The sequence below is a fragment of the Stenella coeruleoalba genome, assembly GCF_951394435.1.
Source record: "Stenella coeruleoalba genome assembly, chromosome: 3".
In the NCBI taxonomy this organism is placed as follows: Eukaryota; Metazoa; Chordata; class Mammalia; order Artiodactyla; family Delphinidae; genus Stenella; species Stenella coeruleoalba.
Window position 1 is genome coordinate 145,552,586 of NC_137148.1, and position 24,709 is coordinate 145,577,294.

The 24,709-nt window shown below is 44.8% G+C and overlaps 2 protein-coding genes across 10 annotated transcripts in view; one reads left to right on the forward strand and one right to left on the reverse strand.

The window, feature by feature from the left end:
• The window catches only part of DOCK2 (dedicator of cytokinesis 2), a 416,438-nt gene that overhangs the window by 200,165 nt on the left and 191,564 nt on the right, over positions 1-24,709 (forward strand). The gene's annotated exons all lie outside the window — the stretch shown is intronic.
• INSYN2B (inhibitory synaptic factor family member 2B) lies at positions 1,531-23,080 on the reverse strand. Its single transcript, XM_079918440.1, has 3 exons — positions 21,449-23,080; positions 20,263-20,337; positions 1,531-4,980 (listed from the first exon to the last, which is right to left on the reverse strand). Exons 1-3 carry the CDS (start codon positions 22,792-22,794, stop codon positions 4,794-4,796), a joined length of 1,608 nt encoding a protein of 535 aa, XP_079774566.1. The 5' UTR covers positions 22,795-23,080; the 3' UTR covers positions 1,531-4,793.

The window sequence follows — 24,709 nt, forward strand, 5'->3', positions numbered from 1 at the left end:
GAAGGGCTTGCACATGGGGAGACCAGGTGGGATGCTTCTGTGGAGGCCAGCTGAGAGAAGAAGGGGGTTTGCAACGGGAGGCCGGTAGTGGAGAGGCACACTTACCTGGGAAGCCGGCTTAGCCTGGCAGTGAGAAAACCAGACTCTAGGTGGTTCTTCCCGGGCTGAGGATCCTGGAGGATGCAGGAAGAAATCATATATTTGGGAAACCTCAGGACTAGGGGTGATAGACATGAGCAGTAGGAATTCAGGCTGTAAACTGGTGGAAAGCAAATGGGGATGAAGTTGGGATGAAAGTACCCCAAAGGGGTTATGAGCCTTAAGCCGGTCAAACATGGTTTTCACCAAATGCAAAGAGTGTTGCGTGTGGATTTGTCTTTTAGTTCTTTTTACTGCAAGCTATGCTTGATGGGCATAATGATCACAAAGCATCTATGTTTCTTGGAACTTAAAAAGAGAAATACGTTTTTAGCATCCAGCAATTTGCCTTGAGCTGCTTAAAATGAGAGCCTTTTCAAGTGAAGGCTATATTGAGGCCTCTGATCGGCTAAGAAAGAAACTGTACCTGGAGGTCAGAATGTGTCTCAAGTCTAGTGCCAGTGGTTCCTGGAACTACCCTGGGTGCTGGTGTCTGGTAGACCCTCACACGTTGCACCCACCCAGCACATTGCTGCCAGCACTGGCTTCCCACATGATTTCCACGAGCCCTTGGATGCATCATCTATCTAGCCTCTCTTAGTTGCTCACGCTTCAAATGGCAGGGGCCCAGCCCTTGCAGTGTCTTTTACCTCTAGGGTATTTGATTCCACGCGGCAAGAATCCTTCATTCCCCAGAGTGCTGTTCTGTGCTAGACATGCCTGCGTATTCTTGCTCACTGAGGCCTTTGTTACTTATCGATCATTGTCATGGTTTCTAGTCTAAATAAGGCCAGGAAGAGTTCATTCCTTATTAACACCACTCTTTGCCCTGAGAAAACCTCAGGCCTGTTTCTGAAAACCCATTGCAGTCCCATAAAGGCATCGTCCCTCTTCTCCCCCAATTTACTTCAATAAACAAATGAATAAATACACATTTATTGAGCACCTGTTGTGTGCCCTCCGTAATGCTCAAGGTTCTCTCCCACTTAATTGTCAGGCACCCTTGTCAGGGAAGGGTGATGTTCAGCATTATAAGAAAAGGAATCAGCAGCTCACAGAGGCTAACTTTCCCAAGGTCATCCTGCAAAAAAGAGGGTAGTAGAATAATATTAAACCCAAGACTTCTGATTCTGGTTTTTCCCACCTAAACTGGTAAACAAACTGGTTTTAGATGGCTAATGGACAGCGCAAGGAAAAAATTAAATCACGTGATGGTAATGTTGTTTTCTTTTCAGTTCTCTCTCAAGCATCCTGATTAGTCAAGTAGAAGATGCATTTGGTGTTAAAGGGGCTTTAGCACGTGTTGAATATTTGCTGATCTGCCATTTTAACAAAGAGAGCTGGTCTCAGGCTCAGCACCGTTAACACTCAACAGGCTCCAGCAAGAATTTTAAAAAATTATTTTGGTTTCATCTTTTATTTTTGGAACATCATACTGGTTTCTCTCATGGTGGTGATAGATATAAAGGAAGAGGATTATGGGGAAAATAATTAAAGAAATTATTCCTCTTTCTAGGAAGAGAATTATGGGAAAAATAATTAAAGAAAAATATTGAGTAAGTTACATTTCAGGTATATGAGCATAATAATGATAAAAAGCATGAATATGTATCCATCTGAATGAAGCTGGGAATTGCATCATTGATTCACAGTGCCTCTCTGGCTCCCAGGACGTGTGGGCCTTGAGGAGATCATTGCCATGCTAAGTTCTGAAGCTGCTCTTTTTTTATTTGTTTCCCTGGGAAACATATAGAAGCGATTATAATGAAAACTCTCCCTGCCATTAGGACCATTGGACATCCTTCTTAGGTTTAACTTTTATAACCCAAACCAACCCAAGCTAGTGATGGAGTCTTAAAACCTAGGAAAAATATGTAAGTTTATTGCAAAAGATAATATCCCATTTAAAACAGTTTAGAAATTTACAAAACCTTACATCAGTACGTAGTCTTTAAGAAGGTGCTCTATAGATGAGCTGGTATTAATTCCAAGTATAGCGAGTACACATTTTTTTTAACTACAGAGAAAGCAGCTACATAAACGCCTGCAACTTAAGGTGATGTATCAGTCCTTCACCTTTCAATTTTATAAAAGTAACCTTTGCTAAATTAATATCGCTCTGTAAAACCAGATAACTTCAAGTATAGCATTTCTGTAGGATATCACGGTAGATGTCACATAATACTTTACAAAGAAGCAATTTTCGCATGAGTAGGTGAATATAGAGTCTTGGTATATGTATACTTTTTGAAGTTTAACACAGAGATGATCGTTTCTGTTTAGCAGGAATGTGTTTACTGAATCCACTTCCCCCATAACAATTTAAACGTTCAATTTTCAGAAGAGACTTCCTTCCCAGTTTCAGGTTGGTGGCCCAAGCAATGTTGTGTTGTGCTTTGGTATAGAATCATTATAGCCTTGTTTGGTTTTATCTCTAGAAATGTCAACCTTTTCAGACCACTATTTCATCTAACTCAGTTGAGGGTTTATCCCAAGGCCACCCCAACAGAAGTGTATGGCAGCATACACTTCTTAATTATCCAAATGTTGGATTATCCATTTTGTGTGAGTTATCCCAGACATCTCTTCCTCATTGCAGGCTGACTTTGACAAATGATCCTGATCACCTCTGGGTGGCTCTGCCCATTTAATGTTGGCATGTGCACGGACTTTATAAAACAGGTAGAGTAGGTGTTCATATCTCCACTCGGGAATGGACAAACAGGCCTTGGAATAGACTGTTCTGTTGCCTGGGTGTCTTAATTCTGGGAATAGGATTATTTGCATTTTACTGTGCCGCCCAGGAACATAAATTAATTTGAAAATTAGCGGAAGCAAAGCAAATTAAGATGGAAGCGCTCCTACAAGATAAAATTATATGAGATCCCCAATGATTTTGCTTTACTGGATTATCCTCTGTGCTGTTCTTTTCGGTTGTTGGGGTCAACTGAGTGTTGATCGTGTGGATACATACTGAAAAATCTGTGGCTTTTAGCCAATGGTACCATATCTTATTGAAACGTGGCTTAAGTATGACAAGTGTATTTATCTTAATTCTAACTTCACGTTATGTATTCTGGTCTCATTTTGTGGGTTTAAACATTACACTAGAAACAGAACAAGAACATCTTGAATGACATTCCAGGATTTAATAGTGCCAGCCAAGATTCCTTGCCAAATTTCCCTCTTGCTGTCACTGAAATAGCTTTGTGCACTGCAGCGCAGGGACAGGGGAAGGTGAAAGTGTCCGGGTGGTTTGCTCAGTTAGCCTCAATTTGCAGCGGGGAACGTACGTCCCACGTTTACACAGGATGCTGCACTCTGCAAAGACTCTAACTCAGACACCCAGTCTTCAGCAAAGGGGATTATGAAGTGCCTTCCTCACTGAATGCTCGTTGAGTTTAGGATGCCTTTTCTAAGCAGCCTCAATCCAACCACAGGCTGGTAGAGAGTCTAACAAGAAGGACTATGAGCCTTGCCAACCTACCCCTCGTCCCTAAGAGTATGTAGCAGTTACTGAATTACATTACTTTAGCTGTTTGTTCAGCCATGCAAGTTTGACTGGACCCACATGTATGGAGGTCTTGTCAAAAGAATGAGCCAGACTCTAAAAGAATTCAGACTTTGGGAAGGAAAGGCCTTTAATACTAAAATGGAAAAAAATATATCCTCATCCCCAGTTCTGCTGCTTCTTCAATCAGGTGACCATTGCCTGGTCACCAGGAAGGGAGATTGTGTAGATTAATATACTTTGAACTTGTCTACAAGGCTGCTGTAGGGGTGAATGGGCGAGAACCAGTGTTGTGTTTTGTCTTAGTCTTATTTGTGTTTCTGGTAAGATGAAACGGACAGATAGGCTGCTGGATCTCATGATCTTAAATGTTGCAGAGAAATTAACTGTGGAATCTTAAAGTTCAAACCCAAACCAGACCCCATCCATTTGCCAGGCAGTCTCAGGCCTCAGACTGAGAAGCAGGATGATTTAAGGTGGGCCCTGGAGTAGCTACAACTGTAGGGTAGTCATACCTGCAAGTCCCATATACCCTGTGGTGAGCTTACTCTGCCACAGACTCTTAAGGTCCACACAGCATGAAATGAAAAATCCTTGCTTTGGGATCAAGGGGCTAATTAAAAATGAAGAGGACCCAACCCACAAGGTGATCTTGCGTTCTCATGTCCTGCCCACTTTGGTTGTGCTCATATATGCCAATATCTTAGAAAACTGCCAGTTTGGGTATCTGTTTTTCTCTGGGTATCTGCTTGTAATCCTCCTCTATCTTACTGCTCTGCACAACATTTTTGTTTCTTTCCTTTGGGACGATGAACCCAGGATGGGCAGGAAGTGCTTAGCGTTACAGAGATGTAGGAAAGCGCGATGGGGGACTTGCCCATGGTGGGAATCTAGACTCACAAACCAGGATGTGTGACAGGAAGCTAGGCAGGTGGGCACTCGGGTCCGTGAGGTCCTCAGCAAGCAGTGGCACGCACTCAGGTGAGATGTGGTCATGTGTCCAGTGGCAGGTAATCCAGCCCAAGTTGTTCTGGTTTCACAGGTCGAGTGGCTCATAGCCTGGGGCCTTCGCTAAGAAGTAGAGAAAACCTGAGGGCAGTGGTTCCCCACCTCGGGAAGGGCAGAGGTGAAGGTCCCCATGAGCTCAGATCCACCAGAAGCATTTCTTCTTCACCTTCTTGGTTTTCCGCCTTAAGTCCTGTTTCTCAGGGACTGAGGGCTCTGCCGGGGACTTTGGTGGGGGAGATGCCTCCGCAACTGGCTCTGCTTCCTCCAGACTCTGTAGAACTTCATGGAACCTGCCTTCCTGCTGCCGGAAGTCATATTCTACACTGAAAAACACAAAGAGGAAGGAAGGAAAGTAAATTCAAATCAGCACATACTGATGTAGCATCACCAAGTGTCCAACTGACATGGAAAAACATGTGCTTTGAGGTCAGGTCCCAGATGCTCAGGTAGCTGCTTGGCTGTGTGACCTTGAGGAGCTTGTGCCACCTCTCTGAAGCTCCAGTTTCTCATTGACTGAATTGGCATCTGTAATGCCTTCCTCTTGGGCATGTTATACTAAGTTTAAACGAAGCACGTAACATGGCAGCCTAATAGTAGATGTCCGGTAAAAACGTCTCCAATCTCTCTCTCACATTTATTTAATGCTCCTAATTGTTCATTCTTTTTACATACATTTTATGCATGAAAACTGCCTCATTATAAAGTATTTAAGTAACACAGAGGATTATGTACTAAAACTAACAACTCAGTTTCCTTATCCATAAAATGCACATAAAAACGGCACCTATCTCAAAGGCTTTCTCTGGAATTAAGATGTATATTAATTGAGAGAATATAAATGAAGTACTTAGAGTGGTTCCTGGCATATAGTAAGCCATCTCAGAAGCCCAGTGACAAGGTACCATTTGGGGACTTTATTAGTCACACGTGGCAATCGTGATCTGCCTTTTTGGTGGCACTTACTCCGATCCTGGGTCTCTGGGAGGTGACATGGGCATAGCAGACCAGGAAAGTGTCCCTTTAATGACAGCTCCTTTCTAGCCCTTGCTGGGTAGAAGGCTTTGGCCAGTCATGCCACATCACAAACCAACATGGGGTCTTTCCTCTTCCGTATGAAACATTTCATTTTCCTCCTTGCTAAACAAGGAGGGACACCGTTTTCGTGACTCTGCATTTCCCCCACTTTCCATACTCCCAAGCTAGCACCTCATCTTTGGGCCTTCTGAGAGTTCTAGTATGAAACCAGGTAACAAACACAACTATAAGCTTAAGAGCCTTCTTCCAGTCATCCTGGCACTGGCAACTCCTCTGTAAGTAAACCTCCTGTGGAAGAAAGTGGACAATTAAGGGTGGAGGGAGCACATACACAGTCTGTAGGGACGTCTGCAGGACTCAGTCTTCCTGGCCCGGCTCTCCAGGTTCTGAGAAGGCTGAGCCAGACTTACCAGATGGGCTGACCCTTCCTGATGCCCACTGGCCTGATTCCCAAGCCCTCAAAGGTCAAGGCGAGCCTGAGCACCCACTGCACGCAGGCCAGAGCTTCTGCTCTCCCCAGCCTCTGACTCTCTAAATGCCTGAGAACCCTGGTCCCCAACAGTGTCATGTTTACCTCACAGACCTGTGTACAGACGATACAATGGAGTCTGTACATTAATGACTCCAAAACACACAAATAAAATAACAAAAAAAGGAATGGAGATTAGGAAATGCCCATTAAAGGAGAGTATTTAAATATGTCTGTATTGAGGAATCCTGTGAAGTAAGCATAGGTGTAAAGCTCTGCAAGACACATCGTTGAGAAGCAAAGCAAAGAGCAAGACATAATATATTAGTAGTAATAACATTAATGATGATAATAGTAGCAGTAATAGGGGCTGAATAACTATGCTTAAGGAGCATCAGGGATGGGTGTCTGATTATTTTGTTTTGTATTTTTGGTATGCTTCCACCAGATTTTCTTCTCTTTGGCTTATATCCTTTTACTTTCTGTGCCCCCGGTCTTCTCCACAGGGACATACTCCTGGCTGGGTGACTTATAATAATGAGTGTAGTAATGCAGGCTATGTTTTTCTAGGCAAAGCTCCACGATTGATTAACTGTGAGATCTTGGCAAAGTCATTTCTCATATTCAAGCCACAGTGTCCTTATCTGCAGAATAAGCATGGTACCTACTCATAGGATCTCAGTGAAGTATAAACAACAGAATGGTACAACACTCAGCTCAGAGCCAGGCGCCAACAAACACTGAATGGTATTCAGCTAATCATTCAACAAACTAAATTTACTGAGTATGTCCCATGTTCCAGGCCCTGTGTTAGGTGCTGGGGGCAGAGTGGTAAACAGACAGACAGACAGACACAGAGGTCTGGCACTGAGGACTCACCCAGAGAACTGTTTTTTTCTAATTGGTGTTAGGACATTGTTGTGAGTCTTGACAAACTCAGGTGGTTTGTTGTTGTTTGTTTGAATTAAGAAGTCAGAGAAATATCACATATAAGGAGAAGAAGGAGGCTGTTTTGTGTGTATGTTCATATAATTTGGTAGAGGTATATGGATGAAGAGCTGGAAAGTAGGGGTAGTTGAGATACGTACAAGGCAGATTTTTAAAACAATTGTTAGTTTAATCATCTGTCTCACATGCTGGTACGAAAGATCCCCAAAGCAGTATCCACATCTGTCCATCTCACTGTGATGTCCCTGTAGCTGAGCACAGTATCAGGCCTAGAGTAGGATGGATGGTTGGATGCATGGGTGGATGGATGGGTGGATGGATGGATGGATGGATGGATGGATGGATGGATGGATGGATGGATGGATGGATGGATGGATGGTTGGTTGGATGGCTGGCTGAATGGTTAGATGGCTGTATGGATGGTTGGATGAATGAATGGATGTTTAGACTGTTGACCAGCTGGATGGATGGATGGATGGAGGAAATTTCTGTTACCAGAAAGCTGAGGAAATTCCTAGAACGAGTAAGGGGTGCCTACTTTCTTTGGCTCCAGCTGATGCTCTAGGATGAAGGTTATTTTTCTGCCTGGTGAAAAGAGGGCAGGGATATTTCAGGAGCTAGGAGAACTATGAATGTAGATGTTCTCTATCTGTGAAATAGTGTAAGAGACGGTAAGAATCAGAGTTTGCAACTCACTGCTTTAAATTCCTTCCTTAAAGCAATGAGAGTTTGCTGGAGACAACTCTTCCCCGGCCTCTGAATCCATCTCCTTAAATTTCAGTTGGGGAGAGTGAGTTGCAGGTAGTGGTGACAGAAACCCGCCCCAGGCTCAGAGACAAATAGGGGTGCAGTGCTGGGCAGTACATCCTGGAAGTGGGAGCCTCGGTGGATACTTCTGTTCACTGATCTGGCAAATCCTAAGCTTTGGCTAGAAGATCTCTAGTAGCTCTTGATATTGGCTAGCATTTACTAAGGACACAGAGCCACTAGTTACCAGCACCAAGAGGCCAGACAAGAGACACGGGTTTGAGCCCTGGTCTGGAACGATCCCATATGCCATGGAGCAACTAAGCCCGTGTGCCACAACTACTGAGCCTGGGCTGTAGAGCCCGCGAGCCACAACTACTGAGCCCGCCTGCTGCAACTACTGAAGCCTGGGCGCCTAGAGCCCGTGCTCTGCAATAAGAGAAGCCACCGCAATGAGAAACCCACACACCGCAACAAAGAGTAGCTCCCGCTCACCGCAACTAGAGAAAGCCTGCGCGCAGCAACGAAGACCCAGTGCAGCCAAAAATTAAATAAATAAATTTATTAAAAAAAAAAAAAAGAAGGTAAAGTCTGTCTTAGCTCACAATTTAAAGCACATTGTAGACAATACAGAAATGGCTCTCGAATGGAATACTCCTGGGTTTGAACCAAGGCTGTACCACTTACTGGCTGGGTGACCTTGGGTAAGTTGCTTCTCTTTCTGAGACCCAACTGAAAGTGGGGGTTATAAAGCTACTTCAGTGGGTAGTTGTGCAGATGGGACACAATAACGGGAAATGTCCTTATGTAGGATGTGGTCTCTACCCACTCCACTAAGTCTCTTGTCTTCCTATCTTAGAGACTGAATGCCTCACCTCCTCACTCATACCTTCAACTCTTCAGTAATTGTATACCTTGCCAGAAACATCACTTTTCACCTCTCCCCTCCATGTACATTCAGGGAAGAATATGCTCTTTATATTTCTATGGAAACACCACAGGCTTCCATTATAATCACTGGGACTTAGGGAACTCCCCATCCTCTTCTTGCAACTGCCCCCATTGGTCTTGACAATTCAAAGAGGATTGAAGGTGACTTTCTTTTCAAGGCCAGGCAAATAACAGAGTACAGAGAAGCATCTGTGCTTTGGAAAGAAATTGATTAATGTTTTTTTAGGCAATTTATTAACATAAAGGAAAATTGTCACTTTTCTTCTTATCCATCCATTTGACAAACTACTGTTCAGTTTGGAAGGGAGGAGAAGGCGTATACTTTGTTTTGGTAGCAGCTGCCCTATAAGTGGGCAGGAGGCAGTGCCCTCTCTCATCTGTCTTTCATTTTGAGGCTGGGTCGAGAAGAGGAGATGCCCCTCGACTTCTTAGTTAGCCAACCCACAGCACTTTCAGCAACTTCTTGAAAGAGGGAATAAAATGCCAGCTTGAGAGAATTCAAGCAGACTCTTAGCAGAGGGCTGTTTGCAGATTCTGGGGAATAAATGCCTGCCTTGGGTTTGGTATCAAGGTAGAACACCAGTAACTTTTCCAACCTTCCCTTCTCTCTTTCCTCTTAATCTACCTATCTTCCCACCCTTACCATGTTCTCCATTCATATCCACATGGATGAAGAGGAGTGCTGAATGCTTAGTTTGTACAGAGCTCTGGCTCACGGTGGGATGGGAGTGGCAAATGGTGGTCAAGAAATCGTTATAATACAGGATTCAGGCCCGGAGCCATTGAGATAGTTTGGAGCATTCAAGGTCTGCAAGGTTGGCCCTCTGAGGACGCAGGAATACCTGACACCTGGTTCAGGAGCGCCCAGTTCACTGTCTGGGGATCCTTAGAGCCTCTCCCAGCCAAGATGTCTGTGCATGGTGCCACTCTGCATTTAGAAAGTGAGCTGTGTGTAGACCAAGAATGGAAGAGAGCTTTCAGGTTTCCCTCTTGAGGGCATTTCACTCATCTAGCTGACAGATCAATGCTCCAGCCATCATGCTAGGTGAAAAACAGAAGGATGTTTTTCTAGGTAATGGGAAGTAGCGAGAAGCCTAAGTCATGGCTTGTCTGGAAGAAGAAATAGTGAGAAGCAAAAAGTAGATAAATGCGTAAATACATAAGCAAACAACAGAGACAGATTCTGGATGTAGCATCTTGGCTGGGCAAACTGAAGTTGGGTGAGACACACAGAGATAAAAGTTTATATAGAAACAAACAATAGAAACCTCTTACTTTTATATAGCACTTTCAGATTGCAGACACTCCAGATCTGCATTTTCATTTTATCTTCACAATAGCTCAGGAATCTAGGAAGGTTGTTATCTCCGTTCAGCTGACAAGTGAGTTGGTGAAGGGAGTCACACCATAAGTTATGATCAGAATCTCAGCTTGCTTTCCTGACCTCTAGTCCTCTGTTTTTTTCCTAAAAAGGGATCAGATGTTTTAGCCCAGGGCTTGGCTGGTACCAGGGTCTTACTCTAAGAAGAAAGAGATATAACATGAGAGTATCTGGGTCATGTTAGGTGAGGCCATATGGTAATTTAAATGATGAAGAAGAAGGAAGAGGAGGAGAATGACTCTCATTTATGTAATGAAATCTATATTCCGGACACTATACTACAAGTTTAGTAATTCTCACGTCTCATGTGATTCTCAGAGCCCCATGAGGTAGATATTATCTTCATTTCACAGGTGAGGAAACTGAGGCAAGGCAAGGGGAGGTTAAATATTCTGCCAAGGGCACACACTAATAAGTGACAGAGTCAAGGTTTGAGCCTAGATTGTCTGGCTCCAAAGCTTGTACACAAAGATACACAGCATCAAAAGAACAGCAGTCTTCAATCTGTGTGAGATCCTGGTCACCAGATGAGCGTGGGGAGGGGAGGGGAGGGGCTGGTGACCAAGGCCTAGTGTACCTAAATGAACTTGCAGCCCGCTGTGGAACCAGACCCAACCTGGGCTGGGCTGCGTGCACGACCCTGCGTGACCCAGCTGACCAGCCCACCCTGCCATAGTGTTTCCAGATTTCAGGGACGTTCTGACGGGGAGGCCGCGTACCAGAGAAGACAGACCCCCCACAGGAGGCAGCTTACTCAAGGTAGTATCTGGGCGGTGCAATTTTGGGTCTGGTGTAGGTTGCTGAGGTCCTCGGGGGCCCTTTGCTCTTCCTTCTCAGCAGGTGGGTCTTGTTCTTTTAAACCGTACCGTTCTTTTAAACCATAAACCGTACACCCCAAGCAGGTTGGCTGAGAAACTAATGATCCATGGCATCTCCCTGAAGACAAAACCACTTCCAAGTCCCTCTCCACCTCTTCATCTCTGTTAGAGTGTTTCTGTGGCCCCTCTTGCCACGGAACTCAGGTGCAACACAGATTCATTGAGCTCCAGCAACTTTTGTTTTAGAATTAGCTGTAAGAATCAATGGAATCAGCACGGGTAGTTTGGTTCCTGTCTACGTGAATAAATCACACCACTTTGGGAAGTGTCTCTGGGGAAGAATCACAGTCTGGGAAAGTAGGAACCTTAGTTAGTGTTTTTCCCCAGTCTGGAAGGGATATTGTTCCTAAAACTTTCTCCTAATGACCAGTTTGCTCATTATTTATAGGGTGCAATTTTAAGCTTCACAACTCACAGCCATTTCCAGCTGGCAAGTACACCCCTTCTTGGGCAACTGTCTGCTGATGAGTCCTCAGAGAATTGCACGTTCTCTTCTAGGCACATAAGTAAGCAGAGCCACGCTGCAGAAACCTCACTGCTGATTGCTATCTGTGAGGGAGGTCTGCGCTCTGGGTTCTGTGGCTCTGTGTTGAGAATGTCTTCACATTAAGTCCTTAGAAAGAGAAGGTCGTCTCAGAGAACTTTAACACAAATATTCACTGATTGTGCAAGGTCAGAAAGTAAGAGGGAAAGGCACAAGAAGGTCTCCTGAAAGCAGGACTGGTTTAAGCCCTAGCTCTGTTGGATCTTGGACAAGTCACATAGCTTCTCTGAGTCTCAGTTTCCTCATCTGTAAAATGGGAATGATAACCATACCCATATTTTAGGGTTTTGGGGAGTCTGAAAAGAGATGATACGTGTACAGTGTTTAGCAGAATTCCTGGCACAGTGCCTGGTTCAACAAATGGTAATGATTGTTACGTTAACTTGAGGAATTCTTGCGTTAACAGAGGAATGAAGATTGGGTCATTCTGTGGTCAGCTGTGGCTTCCTGCCAGCAGCCATCCATTTGTTGTTCCTGTGAAATGCTCAACTTTCTTGATTTTATATTTATGGCATGTTTCAGCCTCTTTAGCTATTAATGCATTAAAATAGGTTTCATTTTTATTGCAGATAAATTGCTGATGTTGTAAATCCTACTTCTTTCCACTTACACTCCAGGGAAAAGAAGAAAGGGATAAGCATACTGAGAGAAACAGGGACTAATGGCAAATATCTTGGGGATCAAACTGTCGAGGCTCAGAGAGGTTTCCACATGTACCCCAAACTTCATGTCTGCTTCCAAAAGAGAGCTTGAGCTATGTTTGGTGGTAGTTGTTTGGGGGATGCTGGGTAGTATTGCCATTAACATTCACGTTCCTGCATTTGAAATGAATGCTGCTCAGTCCATACTACCATGGGATGAGAGCTGCAAAGGCATCTGTGATTACTAGAAAGAACAGACATGCTGTGTGCTTTATAATTACTCCTCACTGTGGAATTCATTGCTGGCCAGAGAGAGGACCGTAGCTGGAAGATGAGGCTCTGACAGTTCACTTGGCTCCGCGCTGGGAGGGCATCTTAAGCAAACGAAAGGAACATACTAAATAATTTACGTGGAAAGTTGGTTGCTGAATTCACAAGCCTGGGTGCATATTGCATTTCTAGTAAAATGCCTTTTTCTCTGGTTAAGTAATAGCTTTAAGTGGCAGGCAAGACTAAGACCCAGTGGCCAAGTGACTTAACCATAGAAGGAAACTCTAGAAGGCTCTCAGCGCCTCTGACTGTATGACCCCAGGTAACTCACGTTGCTTTCCTTGGTTAGAAGAAGGCCTGGCTTTTCTCCGACAGGGCACACAGCTGTACAGCTTTGGCCTGTGTTCCAGAGAGACTCCTTATGGGAAGTTCCAGATATTAAAACAATGAGGGGGCGACCCCAAGAACAGGGATGCTGGTCGCCGGGTACAAAGGACGGCACTTGCAGCAAATCTCCTTTTGCATATCCTTAACTTCTTCTCTGTCTTGCTCAGAGGAGTTGTAACAGTGGAGGAATCAATAATGATAAAAAAGCAGTCTATGGTCTGTGGCGTTTGAGGAAATGAGAGGAAAGTGGTGGAGGATTCTGGTGTTCAGCTTCACGCATATTCCCTGGTTCTGGAGCCTGTCGTGACCACACCCTCTCCTGGAGCAGGGTGGGTGGTCCTGGGCAGCACTTTGCATGGCCACCCTGTCAGGTGTTTGTAACTGCTCCTCCAGGACGCACCAGAGGGCAGTTCCTAGCATTTGGGCCCTTGGTCTGGGAGCAGAATTGGGCTCTAACTGGTCTGAACCTTAATTGGAGGAGGAAGCGCAGCAGGGATTGCCATTCCGTTCCTGATCTCAGATGAGGACCAAGGAGCTGGGAAATGTGGGAGGGAGGAGAGGCTACAAATGAATCCCCTAAGTAGTGCATAATGAAAGCCTGTGTGCCCACGTGGACCGGCAGAAGCTCATTTTGTCTTCTCATTGGAAATAGGAGGCATCAAAAATACCCTTAGTCTATGAGGAAGCCCCCCCCCCCACCAATCCTCTTCCCTTCCCTTTCTCTTGCCTCCGCTCTCACCTGCACCCCCTAGTTAGGTCTATACCTGACCACCTAACCCTGTAATCGAAGCCAAGCAGAAAGGTAAGTCATCTGTCCAATGATGCGTTTAAAACAAAAGCTACTTTCTGGGTTACTTTATTAGCAAGAGCTTTCTATGTCACAAAAGTTTCTAATAAATTAACCAGAAACCTCCTCCTTTCAAGACCCTAATTTTACCTAGTTGAATGTTTCTCAAGCTTCACTGGGATCAGGCTTTCCCAGGAAACTGGCTGTGCCTGTAGATTCCCATCCTCCACCCCACCCCTCTGATCCAGCAGGTTTGGGGAGTGAAGGCCAGCAACCAGTATTCACAGCCAGGAGACTGATGCAGATGGCCCAGGATCACATTGTGAGAACACTATTTAGGTCCTGCAACTTAAACACAAACCCTCACGATGCCCTTGGATTATGAGAACTCAGCCATACAACATTCTGCTGAGCCCTGATACCCCTCAAGCAGGTCTGTCCTCTGAAGGCAGCATGCTGTAGAATCTGGCCAACAGGAAGGGAGGACTAAGTTCCAATCTCGACATTGCCACTTACTAGTTTCAGAATAATAGTGCAAGTTCCTCTCTCTCTCTCAGTCTCAATTGTCTAATCTGAATAGTGTGCAAGTCCCTGAACCTCAGTTATCTCAGTTATCTGTAAAATGGGAGTATTTTTATCTATCTCACATGGTTGTGGGGATTAGATACGAAAATAAAAGACATTTATAATGACCAGTAATAATAGACACTCAATAAGTGGTAGCTCTCTTCTTATTTCTTTTCCCTAATCTTCATCCCAACAGATCTCTGTCTTCCCCTAGCTGTCATAGTTGCAAAGATCATCAAAGTCAAGTTAACAGACCTCCAATTAGATGTGAGTAGTTTACGAATTATAAGGGTTTAATCCAGGCGTCTTAGTTTCCTGTTACTACTGAAACAAATTACCACAAATTTAGTGGTTTAAAACAAGACAGATTTTACCCTTAGAGTCCAGAGATCAGAAGTCCTGCAGAACTGTAAATCAGGGTGTCAGCAGAACTATGTTCCTTCTGGAGGTTCTAGGAGAGAATGTGTCCCTTGCCTTTTCCAGCTTTTAGAGGCTGCCTACCTTCTTTAGCTTGTGACTACATCACTTCTGCCTCTGCTTCTGTTGTCACATCCTCTCTGACTCTGCCTCTCCCGCCTTCATCTTTCCCTTGTAAGGATCCTTATGCTTATGTTAGGCTCACCTGGACAGTCCAGGCTACTTACCTTGTCCTGAGATCCTTAACTTAATCACACCTGCAGTGTCCCTTTTACCAAGTAAAAGGTATTCACAGGGTCCAGGAATTAGAATGTGGGCATCTTTTGTGGGCATTATTCTGCCTACTACACTGGGTTTTGATGCTTTACCAAGAGAACCTGCCAATCTAATGCCTTAATTCCCTCTTCCATAGAGATCATTGGTGCAGTTCAGACACCGTAGAAGGGAGACATTTTAGCCTGGAGGGAGTTTTCAGTTTTCCACAAAGCAAACCGCCTTTCCTACCACAGCCAGTACAGAAGTACTGGGCAATAATGTTGGATGGCCATGATGAACGAGGATCTCAATGTCCTGTGAAATTGCAACAAGCATTCTGAGTCATCGAAGGAAGATTTGATTAGGTTTCATCTTGTAGTGTTCCAGGTGTTTGAAAACTGACAGTCCATGTACTACATATAGTCGTTTGATTTAGTTCCGAAAGATCTTCTGAGGACCTGCTGCACAGAAGCCTTCCTTCCCTAATAAGAACATTTGATTAATTAAGGCCTTCCGTTTCCCCACCCAAGGGTAGGGGCACACACAAATGGTCACACTGACTTGACTTTGGGGCATCTGAATAGCTGTTTTTCATCCCTCCCCTAGTCAGTATAGCCATTCTCTTCCTTGACAAGGTTCTGTTGAGCACCAACTATGTGTTAGACAGTGGCCCACGACTTTGAGGTACTAGCCATCAGCTGAAGGAAAGAAACTCATAAACACTGCGTTACAATGCAATAGGATAAATGGTATAGTCGAGGAATGTGTGTGCCAAGGGGGTCCTTCTTGGGAAGGCATGTAAGGCTATTCAGAGGAACTGACTTTTAAGCTGCAAGACTAGGAGATTTCCAGACAAAGCAGGGCAGAAAAGGCATTTCAGGAAATAAGGAAACTTGCATGAGAAAATGCACAGTATATGAAGCCAGCTGAGTAGTTCCCTGCGGCTGGGGAGAAATAGGAGACCCAGCAGGTAAGAAGGTTAGTATCATGTTCAAAGGGCTTTGAAAAATTAGCTGAAGGAAACAACAGGAACTGGAACAAAATTGTTTAACAGGGGAGTGACATGATCAGATTCTTCTTTTCAGGTAATTTAGCAATCTGTGCGGAGGATTACTCGGGACAGGGCAAAAGGTACCTATGGCAAAAAGGCCAGCTAGCGTTTAAGTGACCAATGATGAGAGCCTTTATGGACCAGAGAGAGAGGGTAGAATCAGTAGCCAGTTTGATGTGTGTTGTAAAGGAGAGGAGCGAGGCACTATGGGGACTATAGTTTCTTTATGGAACTGTGGTTAACAATGTTGAGCAAAATAAGAAACATAGGAAAAGAATTTTGTGGAGGAAAATAAGAAGTATGTTTTCGTATATGGAGAATTTGAGGTACCTTTGAGATATCAAGATAGAAATGGAAAGATCTGTAGGTAGTGTGTGTATATATATATATATATATAGAGAGAGAGAGAGAGAGAGAGAGAGAGAGAGAGAGAGAGAGAGAGAGAGAGAGAACTCATAAAAAAGATAGGGGAAGCTGATGTCACAGCAATTAAAATTAAAATCCATGAGTGCAGTTGAAGTCATGAACAGAGGCTAAGGATGAGAAGAGGAGACAGCCTGTCCAGAGAGACCCCTGAGCAAACAAGTGCTCTTCTGTTGTTCTCTCCTCTCTAGCACCTTTCAAATTTTACATGGCCAGCCTCTCCCTTCACCCTCTGAAAATGGTAAGTTTGCTGTTTGCTCTTTATTTCCATTTTCTAAGAAACACACTTGGATGATAGAAGAAATTTTTTTTTTCTGAGAAAGACTTCCCATTCTTTTTTCTTAAAACATTTGAGGCATTTTACAACTTAAACCAGGCAGATTTTTTTCCTGGGAGCTACATCCGTAAAATAAATGCATGATTGGTGTAGTCAGAGACCTCCAGAGAGGTTCTGTGGTTATTTTTAGAGTGAACGTGAAGATGAAGTGCAGGCAGATGTGGCTGGAGGGAGCAGAGAACGGGGTGAGGGAAGGAGGAGAGATATGGGTGGAGAGACTTCATATCCTTGAGAAGAGGAAAGGGAGCTGGTTCCTTAAGGCACAGTTTCCAAAACTGCAGTCATTCATTCACCACCTTCATGGTTTTTGTGAAACTCCCCATACCACATGCACAATAATTTTTTTCTCTCTAGACCAATTCACTTTTTAGACTTAAAAACATTTGTACAAAACAGGCAATATACCTTTTGAAAATGGAGATGTGCCTAACAGTGAGTAGGTAGGGGGACTAGTTTTAAAAGTTAAAATCTTCCCATAAAGATTTAGAAATGATTACATTCTGGCTGCGTACTCTTGCTTGCCCATGGCTATGAACATGAAACATGCTCACTCTTGGCAAAGAAGTGTGATAAGTAAGCATTGGAAAGATTTTGAAGACATTCTAGCACCAAACTCAGATTTTTCCCTCTGGGTAAATCAGAAGAATTGAAATGAATTTGAAAAGAGAACAACCTTCTCACTAGGTACTTCAATGCTATTGAATCTTAGGCACCGCAGGAGGCATGCAGAAACCCTTTGAGTACCTTGTCCTAGGATTAATGCTAAGGAGACGTGAGGAGAGTGTTTAGGGTCTAAACAGCCTGGAACCAGCTTGAGTCATAGAGCCAGTCCCCACACCCTTCCCCTGGAGTCCACAGCAGTCAAAACTGCAAGGAGTTCATTCTTCCTGGGGTACTCCTGAGAATACACGGAATCTTTGGGCATCAGTTTTGGTGCTGTTCTCCTTGGTGAGGTAGGATCTATCACAGTGATCCATGGTAAGAGGAATGCCAGTGAGGCTTTGAGGAGCGGGTGGACAGAAGGCTCCTCTTGGAGCAGAGAGAATGAGTCGGATAGAACCAGTGACCCCATGTGTCTTGATGGAAGCAAGTAGCACAGCCATAGGCTTCGGCTGATGGGGCCACTTAGAAAACCTTACGGACTGCTAACTTAGCAGCAACCTCTCCAGAGGAGAAGACCCGGCAGGCAATCCATCACGCATCCATGTGCTTTATGTTCAGTGACATGCACTCGGTCCATCCGTCATCAGGGGGAGACTGCAGCTTAACAAGGCCCGAGGATGAGTATTTCACATCATTTATTTATTGGTTTGCAAGATCTGACTTTCCAGGGTACCACACAGGGTTTGAAGTCATTTGAAATGTTAAAAAAAAAAAAAAAAAAGACAACTCTCATCTTCCCACTGTTACTGTGATGGAGATGTTGTTCTTATCTCTTTGCTTTCATCAAACTAATTGCCTGTTCCTTCCCAATGGCTTAGATACAACGATATAGATACTGTCTGGGAGAAAAGTCTGGCTTTGAATGGTAATGAGGGATAGATGCATGCAATGGCTGCTTTTCTTGGAAAACTGGAAAGGGATGTGTGGATAAAGGTTTGCCAGCGCATCCAGGGGTAAATTTAGAATGTTTGCTTGAGATATTTGAAGTAAGTACTAGAAAAATGCAAACATTCTCAGACTTGTTGGAAGGTTGTAGTTTAGCCAAATATTGCTATTTTAAGTTCAGCCTAGAACATCAGAATGTCAGAACTGAAAGGGACCATAGGGACCATCTAGTTAAAGGCCCTCATTCTTCAGATGAGGAAACTCAGAGGCCAGAAACGATTTGCCGAAGGCCAGGGCAAGAAACTCATAGTAGATTGGAAAATAAACATTTGTCCTTTTCTCTTACATAAGCTAAATAAAAAGTCATCTGAAGGTAATAGAAAATACATCATGTGGCTGCTGAAAAAGAGACTTTTCAAAATTTAAATGGAAGTTAGTTAAAAATAATTATTTTTGTTTATGAGGAAAAGTTTTTGTCCTCCCTAACAGTCTAGACATTTAATGATTTTTGTCCTCCTGATGATGAGGAAATTTGCTTAAGATGGGGAATATAAAAAAAGAAGGAGCAAAAGGTAAGCAATTGATGAGACTCCCTAATTTTTCTTTCCAAGGCAGAAGCCTTTTCCAGAGCCCCCTTTTAAGAGGGGATATTTCATGCCAGGGTAAAGGGCATGTTTTTTTCTGAGAGGTCCTGAAGCTCCTGTTATTGTTATTGTTATTGGTGAAAAAACTTTATGGTCCTTTGGCTTTTAGGTATAAAGTGTTGACAGTTCAGTGAGAAAATGCCCAAGGCCTCACCTAAGGGTAGGGGCCCCCTGACTACCAGGCCCCCATCCCTTGCCAGGATGAAACCTCAGGATTCTGCTGGAAGGAATGAGACATTTTAAAAAGAAGACACAGGCAACCCAGTTGGGCTTCAGTTTGCTCAGGCCCTAGCTGCCTTTCTCATCAGAGAGAGAAAATAATACAGAAAACCAAAGCATACACTTTTGTTAAACAAAGTTAGATTCCATCAACTGAAATGACTGCTTTAGACCACTTTTCCAGTGTGCCACCGAAAGTAGACTTCCAGCTAAAGGGGTGTTGATTTTTCCAGTAATAACAGGAATAAGCTCTTGGATTTGTACAGAAATTTACTGTTACAAAAGGCATTCAGATATATTTTCTCATTTGTTCCTAACGGCAACTCTCAAGAGGGATAATTGTTCCCACTCTACAGATGAGGAAACTGAGCTCCAGACAAGTAAGCAGGCGTAGACTTGGGGATTTTGACTCCAAGTTTAGTGCTCTTCCAACTGTATGCTGTTTCCCTTCTATTACTTATAAAAATTCACTCTATTGCAGCAACCTTACCCCCTGCTGGAAAGAAACAGTGTACTTAGAAACGAACACACAGTGCTTAGCACAGTTCTTGACATATAGTGATTGTTGGCATGTGATAGCTACTGTGGAGGAAGAGGCTGTGTGGTACAACAGTCAAGATCATAGGGCTTGGGATCAGAAGGATCTGGATTTGAGTCCCAAGACTCTGAATATTTGGTTGGAGAGCCCGCCCCCCCCCCACCCCCTGCCCCGCTCTCTGAAAATGCTTTATGGGAGTGGAGCCAAATGGCTGAACTTCTCTGAGGATGTTAACGCCTACCTCACGAGGTATACTGTGAAACGAGACGCAAACGGGCGTGCAGAGCTTAGCAAGGCGCCTGTACTCGGTATTCAGTAAGTGGAGGGATGATATCTCAAGAGGATTTGCTCATAGACCTTGTTGTGAGGAAACAAAGCAATGCCTGCCTTGGAACCAGATGCTAACATTTCATAGTTAAACGCCTTGCTTTTTAAGTCTCAGGTATTCCAAGGCCTCCTGTCTTTGCCCCTCTCTTGAATTTCTGTGCCTAAGAGAGCTTACAAGAATGTCCTGTGGACCCTGCAGCTTCTGTGCTCTCAAGAGCAGGCCTCGGTTGCGGCCAGGTACCTGTATATGATGCACGCTGTGTTCTGGCAGGTCCTGCAGTTGTTGAGATCTTGGCCAGTTCGATAAAAGTTGCGCCTGCAAGATAGAGCATTTACTAGATAAATCTGTGGGCAGAATCCCCCTGGGATGCACGCATTCTACAGACTCATTCCCTGCAGCACAGCATTGCCCCTCTCATGAGGACCAAAGCCTGGCCATTACAGACACAGAGACAAGAAACCCCCGTTAATAGAAGCTCACATTTCTAGAGCGCTTTATAAATGTTTAAGCACTTTGACATACGGGTTTTCTTCATGCTGACAATGACCCTATGAGATGAGCCAGTTATTCTTACCCCCGCATGATAGATGGGGAAACTGAGGGACTTTGCAAATGAGTAGAGGAAGATGATTAAAACTCCAGATCCCTTAGTTCAGTGCATTTCTCTCTGTATCATCACAGTGCTTCTCTCTTACAAGGCAATGTTGATTCTGATCCCTATCAGCAAAGGCCAGTTAATTACTTCCTCCCTCTCCTACCCTTTTGTCGATTAGCTTTGGCCATTCCTTCTTCTCAGTCTTTAGAGAGCACTGTTTCAAGGAAAGAACAACTCACACCTAAACAGAAAACTGCCTTCCCCTCCCCAGACTGATGCTGAGTCATCCAGGAAAGCATTTTGTGACTTTTTTCTCTTTGCAAGATTGTGATCTCATTTCAGTTTCCATTTAGCTGGTCCATGATGGACTGGCCCAAGCCTTCAAAGTGGTCAGTGGTGGGAAAGGTCAACAGTAAGCTTAGTGGCCACCTCAAGTCCCTGTGACAAACCCATAAATAACTAAAATACTGTGCAAATGCAGTAACTTGCTTCAAGGATGGGGGTGGGGGAAGCACCTACATGCTAGCATTTTCCCCCATCATTTATCAGCTGGACTCACATCTTAATAAAAATCACTTTTGACTCTGCTGCTTCATGGCCCCCTTTCTGCAGTCTGTTGACATCTGGAAACAAAAACACATCACCGTGGAAATCCACCAAAGCCTACAACCAGGCGAAACCCAGTCAGAACAAAGGGGGACCATTGCTTACAAGCTGGGGAAACAACAGAATCTCAGACATTTTGGAGACATCTTACTAACGGAAACCAGTGCTCTCTCTCTGCCCCTATCCTGGCAAGTGGCTTAACCCAATAAAAAAAATCCACCTTACCCTTCTGTGAGAGCTCGAGCTTTCTCCAAGTCTTGAATTACATTCAGAAGGACTTTAATTTTCTCTTGGTTTGAGTGCAGAGATTCCTCCACGGATTGCAGCCTGCCCTGGAGGTCGCAGAACTCACCCTGTGCCAGGTGGATTGGATTAAGTGCACCCATCTCCGTGGTGCCCTGCCGTTCGGTCTCCCTCCTTGGAAGAGAGGATGGGAGGTGATCGCTTTCTGGACAGTTTTGAAACGCTGGGATGTGTGACTGGAAGGGGTTCTTTGCCATCTGCTCCTGACACACAGGGGCAGATTTTGACTCACTGTTAGTTTTGAGTGACTGCAGATCCTGGTGATTGTTACTCGATGAAGCACAATCTGAAGCTCCCCCTGGCTGGGCTGGCTGGCTGTGGGAGCCTGGCGAAGGGGAGCTGTGAGTCTGTGGATGTGAGGGAACACACGTTTCCTTTGACTGAGATGACAATGGGCCAAGGTCTTTGTCATCAGAGTTATCTTTGGGCAAAAGCATTTCAGGTTTAAGTTTCCCTGTGCCGGGCATGTGGTTGGCACCGCTGGTGGCATTTAAGCAGGAGAGGGGTCTTTCTGAGTCTGACGGTGGCACTCTTCTCCCATCACCTGGACACATGTCAACCAAAGTGGGTATGGAGTTGCTAATCTCAGCAGACCTGTCTGGGCTGAAAGTGGACTCTCTACCTGCCCAGGTAGGGCTGTGATAAATATCATCTGGAACCTGAATGGCAGCTGTTGCTTTCTCTGAGGCCCTCCATGTCCCTGCTTCCAAGCATATGCTCACAGGCCCATTGCTTTGCACCTTGGACATTCTAGGGAGAAATGGGTGGGACGCCTTGACCCTTTGAGGCCCATCTTCAAGATGCCGAGACAGCCTTAAGTAGGCAAGGTCAGAGGACACAATATCCTGTTCAGAGAGATTGCCGTTCACCTGGATGGCACTTTGGGATGCTGTCTGCATTTCCACCAGGGACTTGCTAGCTGTGAGTCTCTTCCTTTTGAAAACTGGGAAGTGCTTCCTGAGACTGGGGGAGGTTTGGATGGCGATGTGCCGAAAGCCCCCTGCCTTCTGGGACCTGGGGAAGGAGAGTGAGTAGGTGGGGAGGTGATGGTGCCCGGAGGCCTGAGTCTCGCCCATTACAGCCGGGTGCTCAGGAGTTTGGATGTCAACCTCAGCTCGGGCAGGTGGAGTCTTACTGGTGCCATCTTCCTTAAATCGCACCTGCTGAGATTTGCTCCTGCGGTGGTGAGGTTGCTTCGCAAGCTCCACCGACTCTAGACTGTTATGCTTCAGAAGCACAGGCCTCACTTTCATACTTTGCTGGGCCATTGAGCCTCAGTTGAAAGGATTGGGACCATACACTTCTCCTGGGCACATTTCCTTAGGTCTTTGGAGCAGCGTCTAATGACAGCATCTCAGACACAGAGATCTGCCAGCCGGGATGGAGTGGTCCTCTCCTCTGAGTATGGGCAGCTCTGTTGGCCATTCCCAGCCAGTAGGTTTTCTTGGGGGGCTCTCCGTAATGCTTCCCCTGCAGTTAAAATATTATTCCATTGCAGTGGTAATTGCCACTTAGGTAAACAAGGAGTTAGGCTAATCATTAAACCTGATCTACCACGAGAGCTGGTGGGCTGTTTATCAACGGAGGCTGGCAGGCAGTTCTGATCCTGGAAGAAGCTTGCTGTCTTGAACAAAAAGACAATGAAAGTACCATTTAGGGGATAGCGCCAGACTGCCAACATGTGAATTCCAAAAGAAACCTGCTATGTCTGGAACATACGGCTTCCTTTCTGGGAGCGTCAATTTGCAGTGTAAAGCTACAGGAAACTTAAACATATCTTTCCATTTCATGTAAACAGGCAGAGAAATAAATGACCTGGGGCTTGGCTTCTTTGATGATACATGATGCTCCTAAGGGAACATCCCCATTTACGTCAATCACATATTCTTCCTTTGGGGCCATTGTTTTCTTTCATGCTGTTTCCCTTTTCTTCAGTGAGGGAAACTTATCTGCCTAAATAGCCTCACAAAACCCAGTGGCGTGTGATGGGGACAGGATTGAGGCATCCGAGGGCATTCAGAGGGCAGAGTCCCTGTCGTGGTGTCTTGGCTGAAGTTCACATGTGGGAAAAGTGAGCCACATCTGCAACTTCTGGGTATTTGAGCCAAAACGTTTGTTCGCTTGGCCTCGGGGTCAGGGTCTGGGACCTGGCAGCCTTTGCCACCAGGCGGGGAGAGTCTGAAAGGGAAGAGATAACAGATGCAACTGAGAACACAGTTCCTGGGGGCCTGGGTTTCTCTCCAATTTCCAACCTCCCAGCTGAGGGCTTTTGATAGTGGATGGTCTGGGGGTAAGTCAACTTACTACCTTTGTGTCTTTTCCCCTAGTGAGCCAGCCACCTTGTGGCTACAGGGCCTCGGAACAAAATGCCTGTCTGCCTGGATCGCTTCCTCCTTCTACTCCCAGGCATCCCCCAGTCAACTCCTATTCATCCGTGAAGTCCCAGCTTAAACGGCACTTCCTCACGAAGTTTTTCTAACGACTCCTCCCTCACATACACCTCTGATGCTACATCATATCAGGACCCCCATTATACCTTTTCACCACATTCTTCATAACACAAATTGTAGCTGTCCCTAAATAATCATTTGTGTACGTATTTATTTAATGTGTATCTCCCCTGCTACCCTGTAAGCTCCAGGGTGGCAGGAGCTGGAGCCATTTTTTTTACAGCTTAGGTATTTCCAGTCCTCCTTTAGGCTCACTGTGGTGCTTAATGAGTATTTACTGAAAGAGAGGATGGCTGAGTAAAGCAAAGGAGAGCCTGGGAATGGTGGACGGGGTTCCTAAGGTATCTTGCCAGGGCAACAGGATGGTGGATTCTCTCTGCTCGGACTGAAACTTTTGCTAGAGGACAAGATTTTCCCCTAATGTCTTCATTTCTTAATTGCTTTCTAGGAGATAAATTGTGCATAAAATTCTCCGTGCAGAGTGTACCTTGTAATAATAACAGTTACCATTTATTGAACACTTATCTTTACTGTGCTGTGGGCTTTACTTGCATTAATCATAACAACTCTCGTTTACCAACTAGTCACCAATGCACCAGGTGCTGTTCTAAGCACTTTCCAAGCCATAACTCATTCATTCCCTGCCCTATAGAGGTGGATACTCTTATTATCCCCATATTACAATTGAATATGCTGAGGCCCAAGGACACACAGTTAGTGACAGAGCCAGCGT